The sequence below is a fragment of the Homarus americanus genome, unplaced genomic scaffold (genome assembly GCF_018991925.1).
Source record: "Homarus americanus isolate GMGI-L3 unplaced genomic scaffold, GMGI_Hamer_2.0 scaffold41366, whole genome shotgun sequence".
NCBI lineage: Eukaryota > Metazoa > Arthropoda > Malacostraca > Decapoda > Nephropidae > Homarus > Homarus americanus.
The window spans coordinates 1,916,298-1,932,721 of NW_024723541.1; the positions used below are offsets into that span (position 1 = coordinate 1,916,298).

At 43.1% G+C, this 16,424-nt stretch overlaps 1 protein-coding gene across 5 annotated transcripts in view; it reads right to left on the reverse strand.

Annotated features, from left to right (window-relative positions):
* The window catches only part of LOC121863505 (ETS-like protein pointed), a 162,190-nt gene that overhangs the window by 21,603 nt on the left and 124,163 nt on the right, over positions 1-16,424 (reverse strand). For 4 of the 5 annotated variants that reach the window (XM_042362179.1, XM_042362178.1, XM_042362182.1 and 1 more), the window contains one exon: positions 2,859-3,173. In XM_042362179.1, coding sequence (XP_042218113.1) covers positions 2,859-3,173 — 315 coding nt within the window. Of the gene's footprint in view, positions 1-2,858; positions 3,174-10,753; positions 11,251-16,424 lie in introns of those variants that run through there. The other variant, XM_042362183.1, reaches the window with a different exon arrangement.

A 16,424-nucleotide genomic window follows, 5' to 3' on the forward strand; every position in this document is an offset into this window, starting at 1 on the left:
TGTGAGTTGTAATGACCGTCATCGTCCTGGGAGTTTTAATAAGATTTATACGATTAAATACGCATGTGAGAGAGAGAGAGAGAGAGAGAGAGAGAGAGAGAGAGAGAGAGAGAGAGAGAGAGAGAGTGTCATCTTCATTATCCTAACCCCATCTTTATCATCATTTCCTCTTCGTCTTCTCTTCCTACATTAACATTCATTCACGTTCTTCTCACTTAACATGGTCATCATCACCTTGTCCTTGTGTCTAAAATTACTCCCAGTCATTTTATAATTTTTTTGGCTCTTCCATAATCATTCATTTCCTCTCTTCCCTCTTCACAATATCCGCAAAGTCTAACCTGCATCGCTGGAATTCATCTCATGATTTTAATTCCCGTATCATCCAAAAGTCGAAGGTCATATTTTTGTCACTTTATTTAGCAAAACTTTAAAAATGCTCAATAGTATTTAGAATTTCCATGCTTTATTATTTTCCTATTTTCTGTATGTTTTCCTATTTTTTGTATTTTTTCCCATTTTCTGTAATTTTCCTATTTTCTGTATTTTCCCATTTTCTGTAATTTTCCCATTTTCTGTAATTTTCCCATTTTCTGTAATTTTCCCATTTTCTATGATGCCCAAAGGAAAAAAATGACATAAAAGACATTATAAGTGTAATATAAATTCTATAATCATTATATACCTAACTTTATGATCCTTCCCTGTTATATACATTACTTATACACACACACACACACACAGACATATATAAATAAGGCCTTAAGACGCTTTACAAATGTGTATGGCCCATTGGAACCTTAGCTTATATATAAATTACCAAAAACGAAAATAATACCCAGTGAAATCCCTTGATAAATAGCCCTAAGGGTAAATTAAGGGCTGGTATAAAAAAAAAGCCTTGAAAAAAGTCATCCATTCCTAATACGATAAAAGCACACACTATTATCCCTATATAAAAGGCCTAAAGAGGGTAATTAATACTTAAGAATGTGTGTGTGTGTGTGTGTGTGTGTGTGTGTGTGTGTGTGTGTGTGTGTGTGTGTGTGTGTGTGTGTGTGTGTGTGTGTGTCGTCCCGCTGAGAATTACACTACATTACTGCCGTGTGTGAGGCGACCATCCGTTCTGGACCTCTGAACCGCGGGCACCCGAATGGCGGCCCTCACGTTTTTACGACCTGGATCTAATGACAAACACAGGTAGGGAGTACCGTCCTGCCCTCCGTCTAATCTCTTACCTCTGTCTCAGGGATTACGTGGAATTTATACAAGGATTAACTTTTGTTTATCTGTTCTCTCAAAAAAAATATTATGGGATATTTATTTTCTCCTTAATGCAATCTGGAAATTTCTTGGCTATTGTTTTGTTTTTTCTATGATAATTTTGTTTTGTTTTTTCCTTTTAATGGATGGGAAATTTTAGACTATTGTTGATCTAATTTGGGGTTGATTATTATTTTATTTTATTTTCAATATAAACCTGAATTATTATCTTATAGTTTCGTGTTTTTGTATTTGTTATAGTTTTTGTTTTTGCTTTTAAATGGAGAGACGATAATGATATTTTTATTTAAATGATTATTACATACATACATACAGTACATACATACATACATACATACATACATACATACATACATACATACATACAGTACATACATACATACATACATACATACATACATACATACATACATACATTCAAGTAGAGTTTATCATTAATGAACAATACAATAACTTACCCTAAAACGCAATATATCAAAACACTAATAATAATAATAATAATAATAATAATAATAATTATAACCTGTGTGGCTTTGTCCAGGTAACCTCGAAAGTAACCCACACCTGTGCAGTAATTGGAGGTAAGGCCCTGGGAACAGTACTCTCACAGGTACGTACAACTCAAAAAAAAAATCCCTACTAAGAAAGTGTCTGAGTGTAATGTTAAGGCGAGGAAATGACAACAAGTATGGCGTCCAAAGTACACTGAGACTTGAACTTCAGGAGGAAAGGTTGATTTTTAAGACAGTTGAGGGTTAAATTAAGTTACGGTTCTCTGTGAATTCGCTTCCAAGGCCAGATCTTTTTTTCCGGCCATTCAGAGGAGAGGGTTGTAATCCTCCCTGCCAATTAGAAGAGAGGGTTGTAATCCTCCCTGCCAATTAGAAGAGAGGGTTGTAATCCTCCCTGCCAATTAGGAGAGAGGGTTGTAATCCCCCAGCCAATTAGGAGAAAGGGTTGTAATCCCCCCAGCCAATTAGAAGAGAGGGTTGTAATCCTCTACTCACGAATAAGAAATAAAAATATTTAATCCACCACCATATAGAAATCAGGAGCTGAAAAAATATTGTGTAGGAGAAACCATCGGTAATCCCCCCAAAAAAGCATAACAAAAAAGGGGCGCAAATAAATCCCTTCCTATAGAGAAATAAAAGCATGATAAATCCCTTTCTCATACATAGATCAGTGAAGCATAAATCCCTTTACCACACAAGCTTTAATAGAGGCATGATAAATCCCCTCTCATGCTATTAATCTCCTCCTATACAGAGGATTTAATAAACATGTGGAATTAATCCTCCAAACTATATGAGTAAAAAAGAAGAGAAGGAGAAGGATAAAGAGGAAGAGGAGGAGGAGGAGGAGGAGGCGAAAGAGAAGGTGGTGGAGGAAGAGGAAGAGGAAAGGGAGAAAAAAAGAATGAAGAGGAAGAGGGGGAGGAGGACAACGAAGAGAAGGAGGAAAAAGAGAAGGGGAGACAAAGAAGAGGAAGAAGAAGAGGAGGGGGAAGAGAACGAAGAAGAAGAAAAAGACGAAAAATAGGAGAAAGAACACAAAGACGAGGAGGCACTTACCGTCTAGATACTGTAGTGACTGTGCTGGTGGTGGATGGGGCGTGCTGGACGATGTATTGGAGGGCGAGGTGGTAGTCCCTGACGAAGACGACGCCGTAGAAGACACCACAACTTGAGGAGGAAGTGACGAGGGCACAGAAGAAGTCGCTGGTGGACCATGTGAGGAGGACGAAGAGGAAGAGGAGGTCAGGACAGGGTTGAGACGGTGTTCTGGAAGGGGGCCGCCATACCCTTCCAGAAATTCATTGAAGTCTGGAACATACTCGTGGAAGGTGGAAGGGACATGAGCCAGCGAGGCGGTCTCCTCTTCCACATCTGTAAAAGAAGGAATAGATGGATTAGGGTGAGTTCCTTATCCTCATACTACACAAAGGGGGGGAGGGGGTTAGTATGACTCCTACACTCACACTTGACAGACAGACACAGACAGACAGACACAGGCAGACAGACAGACAGACAGGCAGACAGACAGACACAAGACTTATATAAAAACTTAGCAATAGGAGTTCACATGTTGCCTAATACTAATTTATATGTATAATAATTACAAAAAAATATCAAACACGTATCTTAATTAGTAAAGATATAATATAATAAACTTTAAATAAAATAACAGATGAATATGAATAATAAAATGTATATATTAATTAAAACCAAAAAATAATATATAATGGATAATTAGGTTATACACCTAAATAATACATGGATATATAAATACACGTATACATAAATTCATGTATACCTGAAAGTAAAAATTATGTATCTTGACTTGCGATAAGGTATACATATCAGGGTTATGTATTATGACGGGGAGAGGAGAGGAGGGGAGAGGAGAGGGAGGGGGAGAGGGAGGAATGATCCGCTCTGGTAAGGACCTTCGACATCAATGAGTATTCCCGTCAATGGATAGATGGCCTCCGTATACCGTGCTTGTGACAGTACTTCCTCGTCCCATCAAATACCATTACAATAAACACCAGCCTCAGTGTAACCAGCAGTGCAATGATCATATATTTGTTCCATATTGCAAACGTTTACCCACTACTGCAAGACATCACTGCAACAATGAAAGTAAAAAGATATCCATTGCATCGTAAGGGTAAGGTTTAATAATGTATTGTATCTCGCGGTAGCTCAGGTGAGTTTCCATCTTCACGCGCTACACTGCCTCCCAACCCGTGTCTGCCTGACCACGGTGACGAAGGCGTGTGTGGGGAAGGTGGGCGTGAAGGAGGGTGGTGTTGAGGCGTGAAAGAGAGGTGTTGATGATGATGCAGCGGTACAGGTGAGAGGTAGGTAAAGTAGGTAAGGTAGGTACGTGAAGGTGAGAGAAAGAAGGGTGAGGAATAGATGAAGAGAGGTGGAATAGGCAGGAAAAGGAACGCAAGAGGTGATGGGGGATAAGGAGGGGAAAGAGAACAGGTGAGAATGTACAGGTGAAAGGGAGGGAGGTGTGGCTGCGTCAGGTTCACACTCACACTTGTTGACAAACGCGGCACGTCTGGTCCTAAGGGGGGGGGGGGGGGGGCAGGACTGAACCTTACAAAACGCCCCTGTTACTCGAGTCACAGGTGAGTCATGACGCCATGTTTGGAGTGTCCGGGAGGAGGACGCTAGTAACCAGGGACCTGCACGAATGACTCAGACTGCCCGGGGATTTGTCTGAGCGACCTAGAATGCCCAATGACTCGTCTGAGTGCCTCTGGGAGAACACGAGCGACCCAGAATGCCAGGAACTTTTCTGAATGAGTCACAAAGGCCCGAGGACCTACCGCAGTGCCCGAGGACCTGCCACAGTGCCCGAGGACCTGCAGCAGTGCCCGAGGACCTGCCCGAGTGCCTAAGGGAGAACACGAGCGACTCAGAGTGCCCGGGGTAGTGGAGGGGAGAGGGGGATGAGGGGCAATTGAAGATTTTCGGGACGTGAAAAATGGGGCACGGGCGGGGGGGCGGGAGTAGCACAGGGAGGAGGAGGAGGAACGTAGCGAGGAAATAGTGGAGGTAGTAAGCTGGAGAGTTGGTGGTGACGGAGGAGGAGGAGGTGGCAGGAGGGGAGGAAGAGGAGGAGAAGGAGGAGGAGGAGGGTTGGAGGGAGTGTTGGTGCGGTGTCCCAGGTGTGTCCCCCTCCAGCGGGTGACCTTTACCCCCCTGCTGCCTCCAGCCTCCCCCCAGGCGGTGTTTCACCTTGAGGCAGCCGCCGCCAGTCTCTCCTCCCCCTCCTCTCCCCTCCCCTCCTTCTCCCCCGTAACTCACACGCGTCCCCTTCCTCCCTCACTCCCTCCTTCAACCCCCCCCCTGTCTCTCTCACTCTCTCCCCTCATCTCCTTCTCCTCCCTTCTCTCATTTCATATGCTCCCCCTCCTCAACCCCCCCTGTCTCTCACCCTCCCTCTTCCCCTCATCTCCCCCCTCATCCCCTCAATTCTTCCTCCCCATAGTCACATACTCAGCCTTCCCTCTTCTCCCTCCCCGTCTTAACCTCCCTCTCCCCTCTTTTTGATTCATGCATCTATACCCGTAGCTCAGTGTTCCTCCCCTCTCCCTCTCTCTCTTCTCCCCCCCTGCCCCTCTCCCTCTCTTTTCCTCATCACCCCCACTATCATCATCAGCCACCACCAAACACTACCCCATCACCTACCACCATCACCACTACCACTATCACCACCATCACCACTACCCCTATCACCACCATCACCACCACCATCACATGCCGGCGTGGATAACTCTCTGTCGTAAGTCGTTGAAGTCACTATAGGCAGATAACGATAGTGATGGTGATAGTGATAGTGATGGTGGTACAGTGATACAGTAATGGTGATACATGATAAAGTGAAGATGATTTAGTAGTACATAAACTTTACAAGGGTTAGGTTAGGTTAGGTGAAGAAAAAGTATGAAATAATTTGGATTTGAAAATAAGGATGAGAGGGAAGTGTGAGAGGGAAGTGTGAGAGGGAGGTGTGAGAGGGAAGTGTGAGAGGGAAGTGTGAGAGGGAAGTGTGAGAGGGAGGTGTGAGAGGGAAGTGTGAGAGGGAGGTGTGAGAGGGAGGTGTGAGAGGGAAGTGTGAGAGGAAGTGTGGAGGAAGTGTGAGAGGAAGTGTGAGAGGGAGGTGTGAGAGGGAAGTGTGAGAGGGAAGTGTGAGAGGGAAGTGTGAGAGGGAGGTGTGAGAGGGAGGTGTGAGAGGGAAGTGTGAGAGGGAGGTGTGAGAAGGAAGTGTGAGAGGGAAATGTATATAATGTCACAAAATCTGATAACGAAGAAGATAATACTGATGAATGAGGTTGAGTATAAGACAAAGGGTGAATATAAAAAAGGTCGAAATTTTTATTTTATATATGTTTGAGGTTGGAGACAGGGGTGAGGGGTGAGGAGGAAGAGGAAGGGTGAGGGGGAGAGGAGGGGTGAGGACCTTAAGGAGTGGGAGGAGGAGAGTTGAGGGGTGAGAGCCTGAGGGGGGTAGGAGGAGGAGAAGGTGGAGGAAGAGGAGGGGTGAGGGGTGAGGAACCGAGAGAGAGAGAGAGAGGGGTGGGGGGCGTCGTGAGGTGAAACCCCGTGTGTTTGTGGCAGCGGCTATGCGCCCCCTCGCTACTACCTCCGTCATTTGGACTCACCGCCCGGAACTAATGACGAGGGTAAGGCACAGGGGCGGGGTGGGGGGGTGCTCGAGGTGCAGGTGGAGGAGGAGGAGAGAGGGGGGCTGGGGTAGAGGCCGCGGGGCACGGAGGGTGGAGGGAGGGAGCAGGAAGGGTTAGATGTGGAGTGTGGAGGTAAGAGTGGAGGTAGAAGGAAGAGTTAGACGTAAAAGGAGGAGATTGAACTGGCGGGAGGGAGAGGAAAAAAAGCGGGAGCCATTTGGACTGGAGGGAAGAAAACTACGGACACTGAGACATAAAAACACGGACGCGGGAAGATACGGACGACGATGAACCATAAACACAATACCCAAACATGAGAGACGGCGGACATACAGTGTGCCTAGGGGCGTGAGGGGCCTGTGGGAGGAGGCGAGGGAATCATAACCACGGCCAAGGGAGTTAAACGAGGCAACACAGGTGAAGGAACCTTAGGTAGGGGTCGTCAAGAGGTGTGTGTGTGTGTGTGTGTGTGTGTGTGTGTGTGTGTGTGTGTGTGTGTGTGTGTGTGAGAACAGGTATACATGAGGGATGGTGACCTGTGGGACAGTGACCACAGGTGAGGAACTTTAACAGAGGGACGGTGAGGGAGAGGGGGAGGGAGGGTAAGGATGGAGCCAGACGCGTTTGGATAGGAAGGCTCGATGGATGAGGAACTTGGGAACACACACACACACCACACACACACACACACACACACACACACACACACACACACACACACACACACACACACACACACACACACACACACACACACACACCGTTACCGCAAAAAAAACAAACATCCGCCTCTTGATTTAGCCACGCAAAAGTACAGTTATTTACCAACACAAAGACAAAACAATCAACTTTCAATAACAATTTTATATATATATATATAGATATATATTTTTTTTTTTACATATTTTTTATTTGTTTACAATATTCGTCTTATAAATCGTAAATGACATTATGATCACCTGAAGAATATCCACCCTAGATTAGGTTAGGTTAGGTTAATGGAGATTCTTCAGGTTATGGTAATAGTAATAAACGGAAATATTGAGCGAAAATCATACACAAAATTTAAAAATTAAAAAAAATTAAAAATAAAATAAGAAGTGAACGAAAATAAGCAAAAGAAAAGAAAAAAAGAAATAAATATTGATAAACAAACGTAAAAAAAAAATAAATAAATAATAATAAAAAAAATCCCAGACACCAAACGGGTTCCTCTGGTGGGACGGTGACGGTGATGGTGAACGCCTGGCGGACCATCGCTCGCGGCGGCATCCTCTTTTCTTCTGCCCTATTGTTTGCCTGTAAACATTCTAACGAGCGCAAACAATCACACGAGCGGCGTTAAATCAGAGCGTGAAGAGCAAACAATCTTAGCCCCGTGGAGCTCTGGGGGGTGGGGGGGCAGGGGGGGCTCGGGGGCAGGGGGAAGTCCGTCAGCCTGTCTGGGTAAGGCGTCTGTCTTGGGGGTGTCTGTCTATTGTTCTATGGCGTCCTATATGTCAGTCTAGAGTCCTAAGTCACCAGTCAGGGACCCTAAGTCACCAGTCAGGGGTCCTAAGTCACCAGTCAGGGACCCCAAGTCACCAGTCAGAGGCGCTAAGTCACCAGTCACAGAATTACGCCATCTCCATTATTTTCCCAGTTAATACGAGCCCAAACCATATCCAGTCAAATATAACTAAAAAAAAAATAAATCCAAAATAATTAATAATTATAAAGTAATCAGAAAATAAATTGATAAATATACAACTAATTGAGAACAAAATGAGAAAGGCTCTATACGTATGTTCCAATATATTCTTACCAGCGTTACTTAGCGTCAAGAGATATAATATTCTTTATAAATAACAAACTAATTTTTGTATTTTTTGTTTTGTTTATCACTGCGAGTGGAAGAACACAGAGTATTACAGTATTTATATATGTATACAAAAATAACACGAAGCTGGATAAGAAACTCTCTTGTGATTGGTCAAAAAAAATCATAACAACAAAGTACAAGCCTTGTGGTTGGCTGTAACATGTAAGGAGCCTCCTCACTGGCTGGCGGATATCGGGAACGTCATAACGTCACATACCAAATCCTAGATACGAGTTTCAAATTACACCAAATTTTACGGTAAGAGTTGTATTTATTCAGTTAACGTTAATTAACAACATGTACAAAGTTAACGGGAGAAAGTAAGATTAACTATCAGGACGTCATCCTTCAGCTGGCGGGACGACGTGACGGATTTTTTTCTCTTGCCGGATTCACAAAGCTTTCTTGTGTTTAACTTTCCTCGTAACTGGAGATTAAAAGACTATCCTAAACTGACTTACATCAACTCTAACATAAAACTAACACGGAAATTTAACCTTAACACAGATTTCCGAAACACAAATAAACAGATTTAACTTACAAAATCAGTAAATCCGAATCTGGTGTCTAAATATGTCAAAAAACTTTACAAACTGTTTCGAATGACATGAAAATCTATTATAAACTGTTGTAGATAAGCAAAGTTTTAAAACACACTCGCAAACAATAGAAAATATTAAACAAAATACATAGATATTTTGGTACATAAAGAGTGAAAGTAGGTCACAGAGGTTACAAAGATTACAGTAGATACAACAGAGTGAGATAGGCATTACAGTACATTACACTCGAGTGTCTTCGTCCTCCAAACTAAAAATAAAAAAATAAAAAATAAAAAATAATCACGGCACCTATCCACAGCTGGGTCGACTAAAGGTACCCCACCCTACCCCACTCGATCAATAACCACCAATAACACCTACATAACTACCTCAACTACAAAATTAACATCTAAATCAAATAATCAAGAACAAATCTTTAACTATAATGTAACTTGATTTTAATATATTATAACCATTTGTCTCTTGAGTTACGGTATAACTTACAAGCAAAAAGGGTGAAAAGGGCGGACGGACGAACGGACGAACGGACGTAAGAGTCAGAAGGCAACAATGTTATGTTTCCTGACCTAATTACTCAGTTAAAATGGGAAAGACTGTAAGAAAGTAAGTATTTATTACCTAGAACCTTAACCCGGCAGGAGGGGGGAATAGGTATATTTATTTAAATCTTAATAATGATAATAATAATAATAATAATAATAATAATAATAATAATAATAATAATAATAATAATAACAATAATGATAATAATAATAATAATAATAATAATAATAATAATAATAATAATAACAATAGTAATAATAATAATAATAATAATAATAATAATAATAATAATAACAATAGTAATAATAATAATAATAATAATAATAATAATGATAATAATAATAATAATAATAATAATAATAATAAAAATAATAATAATAATAATAATAACAATAATGATAATAATAATAATAATAATAATAATAATAATAATAATAATAATAATAATAATAATAATAATAATAATAATAATAATAATAATAATGTTTGCTGACTCCATATTTCGCGCCTCTAAGCCACTGTCCACCAAACGTCGACCTACTCCATTAGACAAGTGTTTTTGACCTTGACAAATGTTACAAGATCTCTAGCGTCGTAGGCTATCGACAAAATACACCTAGACCATAATTTAGACCTTAAGAGTGTCACCAAGCGTCGACAAACCCAGTTAGACGATATATTTAGACGACTACAGTGTTACCAGCTTAGGGTACACCCAATTACGTCATAGATTCAGGCCTCAACAGTGTTACCAACTAACAATGGCCTGCACTACCTCCTTTTTCAGGCCTCCAGCAGTGTTACCAGCTTATATCAGTAATCACCAACAGTTTCAGACCAGCGTGGTAACTCCTGAAGGCTGGTGAAATTCTGAAAGATTCTGAAATTAACTTGTTCTATCATTTAACTTCAGACTGTCAACACTACTCCCACAAGTACTGAGACATGACATATATTCACACTTTTTTAAAATTATTGAAAAAAAATATTCTAATTTCCCCACATGATAGAAATACGAGCAATAAGAGATGAGAATAATCACCATAGAAATGCCGACGAGTATGATTTCTTTCACCAATTCCTTCTTGAGAGAAATATAATGTAACATCAAGGAGCATTTGTCCATTAAAAGCAAGGTAATATATAACATAAAAGCACCTTGAAATATAAGCATAAGTGAGGAAGAATTCTACACACAGATGGCGTTATTTTGTTAGAAGCAACAACATGAAGAGCAAGACAGGCAGAGAGACAGGCAGAGAGACAGACAGACAGACAGACAGAGGACATTACCATAACCCAAATAGTAATAATTGGTCAGTCGTGTTGGGCTTGCTCTACATACACTCATCCTCGTGGTCAAGGCACTGGCACTCAACATCGGCATCAAACACTGGCACTGGTTTATCGTCTTGCTGATTCAAGGGTGCAACAAGGGGCGACCAGGTTAGTCATTGGTTATGTGGATAAAAGCGATCGACAGGTCACAGACGAGTACACAGTTCGTATCTCGTATCACATCACAAACACCAGACAAATTAGCTGTTTTTTACCTCAACTCACATGCAAGAGGAATTCGTTTGTCTTTCGGTCTCTACTAAGCCAAACTACCATTTACATGTATTAAGTCATTAGTGCACTGCAAGATGGTGTTAGTTAAGACAGCTGGCAGTGTGGTGAGGTGATAGTGGAAGAGGTGTGAAGTGCAGGTGTGTGTGTCTATGGGTTTATGTGTGTGGGGGGAGGGAAGAACACAGGCGTGAGACAGGTAGAACACACACACACACACTCTCCTCGGACCACCGAATGACTGACAGTGCCACACTTGCTGGACGCTGGCTGGCACTCCCTGTCCCATGTCGCCCCTCTCCCCCTCCCCTTCTCCCCCTCCCCCCCCCCCTTTACTCTGTTGCCACTATGTGTTGGACTAATGTGACACAGCAGACCTTCCCAACTAACTATAAACACTATATCACCCATAGTCGTCAGAACCTCAAACCTTCAATAATATACCTTTTAATTATTCCCTATGATCATTATTCTAATTGTTAGTTACGAATTATTTATCTCCTTATTACACAAAAAAACACAGTAACATATCCCAACGTTTATTTAAATGTTCCATAGTAATAAAACAGAACAATCACAAATTATATTAAAAAAAATATATAAACATATCACATTGTCACCCCTAAAATGGTGTCCAAACATGTTTTTTTTTTTTTATTATTAGAGACAAAGAAAACTACGACTGGTTAGGCATTACGGAGGGAGGGAGAGAGGGAGAGAGGGAGAGAGGGAGAGAGAGAGGGAGGAATGGAAGGAGAGAGAGATGGAAGGAAGGAGGGAGGGCAGAGGAGGGAAACTTAAAAAAATATGGACAGGAAAGTTCAATTGCATGACTTAAGTATGGATGGCTGGCTTGTTGTCTTCACTTGGCTTGCTTAACGTGGCTAACTGGCTTAGCTTAGCTCGCTGTCTAGTCCTTGATGGCTTGCCTAGGCTACCAGACTTGATAGATTGGCTTTGACAGGCTGGCTTACCGCTTACATAACCTGGCTTGCTCTACTCGGGATGCCTGACATTCCCTGGCTTTTTTTTATCTAACTTGACTCGCCTGGCTTATCAGGGCCTTGGTTGGCTGAGGCAACGCTCGTCGCCTGGTGTTTCCTGTCCCGCTATCGCCAGCGTGGAGATTCTAGCCCGCATTTCTTCACACACGGGCGATAAACCAGCGATAAACCACGAGAGAGAGAGAGAGAGAGAGAGAGAGAGAGAGAGAGAGAGAGAGAGAGAGAGAGAGAGAGAATATAAATCGGGACAGGATGCCAGAGTCCACAGTGAAGGCAAGATAACACACACATACACACACACATACACAGACAGACACACACACACACACACACACACCAGCATTCTCTCTCTCTCTCTCTCTCAGTAGCGTACTATTCCCACCTCCATCTTCCCCAAAACAACCCCCCCAAACCTAACATTTCGAGGTATTAATTCCCAGTTCCATCTTATACACATAACTCAGATCACCCTCTGTCGCCTTTTGTATCGTAATTCGTGTTATTTGACCACATCTCAGTCTTTCCTTGCCTCTCATTAGCGAGTCTTATGTGCAGGAAACTTTATAATATTTCACCGTTAAAGAAATATATTTGACAAGACTCCAAGTGACATTTTCTTTCAACATAGAGAACTGTCCTTTAGCCATCAGAAAACGGAGTCGTGTCTATGAAGAAAATTGAAAATCCTTAAAATTCTTCATCGTAAACTAATCATATTTCTCTTAATTTATTAGTATTATTACTGTATTATTATTATTAGTAGTAGTAGTAGTAGTAATAGTAGTAGTTGTTGTAGTAATTGTAGTAGTAGTAGAGGTTGAGAATAATGTCCATCTTATAAATAATTTATATATCCAAGAATTCCGACAAGAACATTACAACAAACTTTCCCTGGATGCTTAAGGGAATTTCCCGGAGTCGATGGTAGATTTCCCCTTCCCCCTTCCCCCTCCCCCCTTCCCCCTCCCCCTTCCCGCCTCCCCTTCCTTACTCCCCCTTCCCCCTCCCCCGGGATCGCTTTAGGGAATTTTTCAGAGTTTATTTTAAGAACTTTTTTTCCCTTCTTAAGAATTTTTAAGAATCATTTTTTAACTATATTTTGTTTTTGTTTTCCTTTCCCTGATTCTAGTAGGGAATTTTCCCGGCCTAGTGGGAAATATTCCTAAACCTATCCTCGCCTATCCAGCGACCTACCTAAATTATCCCTATACGTTCCTAGGACCTATTTTAAACTATCCTTTAGAAGCCTATTGGAAAAAGAACCTATCCCGTCCTATCCCGACTATTCAGAGCCTTTACTACACTATCCTGCCCATCATGATGCTTATATTTCGCCTATTCTATCCGGCCAATCCAAGACCCCACCTGGACTATCCCGGGGATATTCACACTATCCTAAGACCTATTTAAACTATCCCTATCCTCCGCAAAAACTATCCGTGAGGGGTGGGGGGTGAGAGGTTGGAGGAGGTGGGAGGTTGTGGGTGGGGGGAGGTTGGTGGGGGGTTGAGAGGGAGGACTAGCCCCGGAAGAGGCCACGAGGTCAGGGAGGAAGCATTGGATTTCCGGCTAGTGTGGTGAGGTCCTTATTTTGCCTGCTACCAACGGGACCTCTTCCTCTTCTTCCTCCTCCTCCTCCTCCTCTTCTTCCTCATGTTGGTGTTATTTCTTCTTCTTCTTCTTCTTCTTCTTCTTCTTCTTCTTCTTCTTGTGAGGAGGCTTTGGGCAAGTCTTCTTCTTCTTCCTACTCCTCCTCCTCTTGCTTCCTCTCTTTCCCTTCTTCGTTTGGGTGATCAAGGACACTCACCACTCCTCCTCCTCCTCTTCCTCCTCCTCTTCCTCCTCCTCCTCCTCTTCCCAGATATATCATCAAATTCTAATTCAAAAATCACACTCAAGATTCTATAATACTCGAGTAATCACTTAACAAATTATCACGAGCAGATGGTTTTGATAATTCCGGGTTCTGTTTCGGGATAAATCATTCAAATTATAACCTTGAGGTGAGATATAATTCCGGGTTCTGTTGTCGATAAATTAACAGAATAATTACGGAGTGGGAGGGATAATTTCCGGGTTCTGTCTTGGTTATATTCTCAAAATTTATCGATAGGATGAACTTGAAGGCGATGTAGGGAGGGGGGAGGGTGAGGGGGGTTAGCGGAAATGGGGAAGGGGAATGGGGAGGGGGGCAGGGGGGTTAATGGGGTACCTTGTGACCGGAAAGGTGGTATAGTGGTGGTTGAGGGTGGTAGTGAGATGTAGTTCATATCTCATTCATGGAGGTGGTGGTAGTTGTGGTAGTAAGGGTTGTAGTTGTGGTAGTAAGGGTGGTAGTTGTGGTAGTAAGGGTGGTAGTTGTGGTAGTAAGGGTGGTAGTTAGGTAGTTAAGTGGTAGTTGTGGTAGTAAGGGTAGTTGTGGTAGTTGTGGTAGTTATGGTGGTAGTTGTGGTAGTTAAGGGGTGGTATGTTGGGTAGTAAGAGTGGTAGTTGTGGTAGTAAGGTGGTAGTTGTGGTAGTAAGGTGGTAGTTGTGGTAGTTAAGGGTGGTAGTTGTGGTAGTAAGGGTGGTAGTTGTGGTAGTAAGGGTGGTAGTTGTGGTAGTAAGGGTGGTAGTTGTGGTGAAGGTGGTACAGGTAATATATACATCAATAAGTTCATTACATAGGAATATTTACATTGATCAGCTGATTAGGTATTTGTGTGTTTACATTGATCAGCTGTTTACATACTTGGAAGGGAAGATGACGTGACCCCTAACCTAACCTAACAAACTCAACCACCAACCTTAACCAGCCTAACCATACTACCTAACCTAACCTAACCTAACCTAACCCAAAAACCTAATATAAAAACACTCATAAAACCTCTGCAAAAACGAATACAAAGTTTTCAGGTTCTCATGCCGGGTTGAGAGGAAGTGAAGGGTGGTGGGAGTGAGTGGGAGTGGGTTGGAGGGGAGGGAGGGGTGGGTAGGATAAGAGAAAGGAGGAGGCGGGGAACTGGGAGAGAAAGGGAGTGAAGGGAGAAATAGATGGAGAGAGAGAGAGAGAGACAGAGACAGAGAGAGAAAGAGAGATGGGGGCAAAACATGAAGTAATCTTGTTTCGAATTGTGTGCCGTGCTAAAAATGGTCACTGAGTGGGTGGGTGAGTGGGTGGGTGGGTGGGTGGGTGGGTGGGTGGGCGGGCGGGCGAGTAGGGCGAGCGGGCGAGGCGAGGGGGGCGAGGCGAGGCGAGGCAGGGGTTACCAACTTTCACAAACATGGGTGGAGGTCCTTGTCCACATCCGGTCCCCGCAAAGTGCTGTTAGGACCAAATGTAATGGCTGCTAACGCTTGTCTTTAGATTTAAGAGAAGCTACCTTGACATTCTTACTGGGACAACGAACTGCGATAAGCTGTCACCATTTAGTTAATCCCGGCGATGGTGCAATAAGAGCGAGAGAGGAGGGAGGGAGGGAGGGAGGGAGGGAGGGAGGGAGGGAGGGAGGGAGGAGGAGGGAGGGAGGGAGGAGGGAGGAAAAGATTGCTGACAGCCATTGGTGCAGTACTTGTAAGACTTGGTTAAGTGTTGGGAAATCGTCTGAGAACCTCCACACATACACGACTATCTACCAACGACTACCACCCAAGTACGACTACCACCCAAGTACGACTACCACCTAAGTACGACTACCACCCAAGTACGACTACCACCCAAGTATGACTACCACCCAAGTACGACTACCACCTAAGTACGACTACCACCTACGGACGACTACCATACGACTACCACTACGGACCCACCACACTCTACGCTTGTTGGCTTATAAGCAAAGGGTCGTATTGTTATCTTTTAGAGATATTAAGGGGACGAAAGCCCAAAGATCACTCTCCTCTAAGGATTCAGATCACTGCTTGCGTGTGTGTGTGTGTGTGTGTGTGTGTGTGTGTGTGTGTGTGTGTGTGTGTGTGTGTGTGTGCATGTGAATGGAGGACCTCTCAGTCAACCCTTTGTAGCCAACACACTCTCTCTCTCTCTCTCTCTCTCTCTCTCTCTCTCATGAACAAGCTACCCCCTCCCCCAACACACACACACACACACACACACACACACACACACACACACACACACACACACCGGCACGCGTCCTATAAAGTGACAGCAAATAAGATAAATGATAAATATATAACTGAACTCAACCCTTGGACCCCCCCTCTCTCTCTCTCTCTCTCCCTCCTCTCCCTCTTTTCTCACTCTCCTTAAGACGTTTTGGTTTCCGGTCAAGATGGAGGGTAAGAAAGTGTAATAATTCCATCTGAGGATTCCAGGAATATGTGGGCACAGGAAGCCTCCACTCCTAAAGGCTGTTCTCTCCTCCATATAACCCAGCACTATCACGCACTAACTT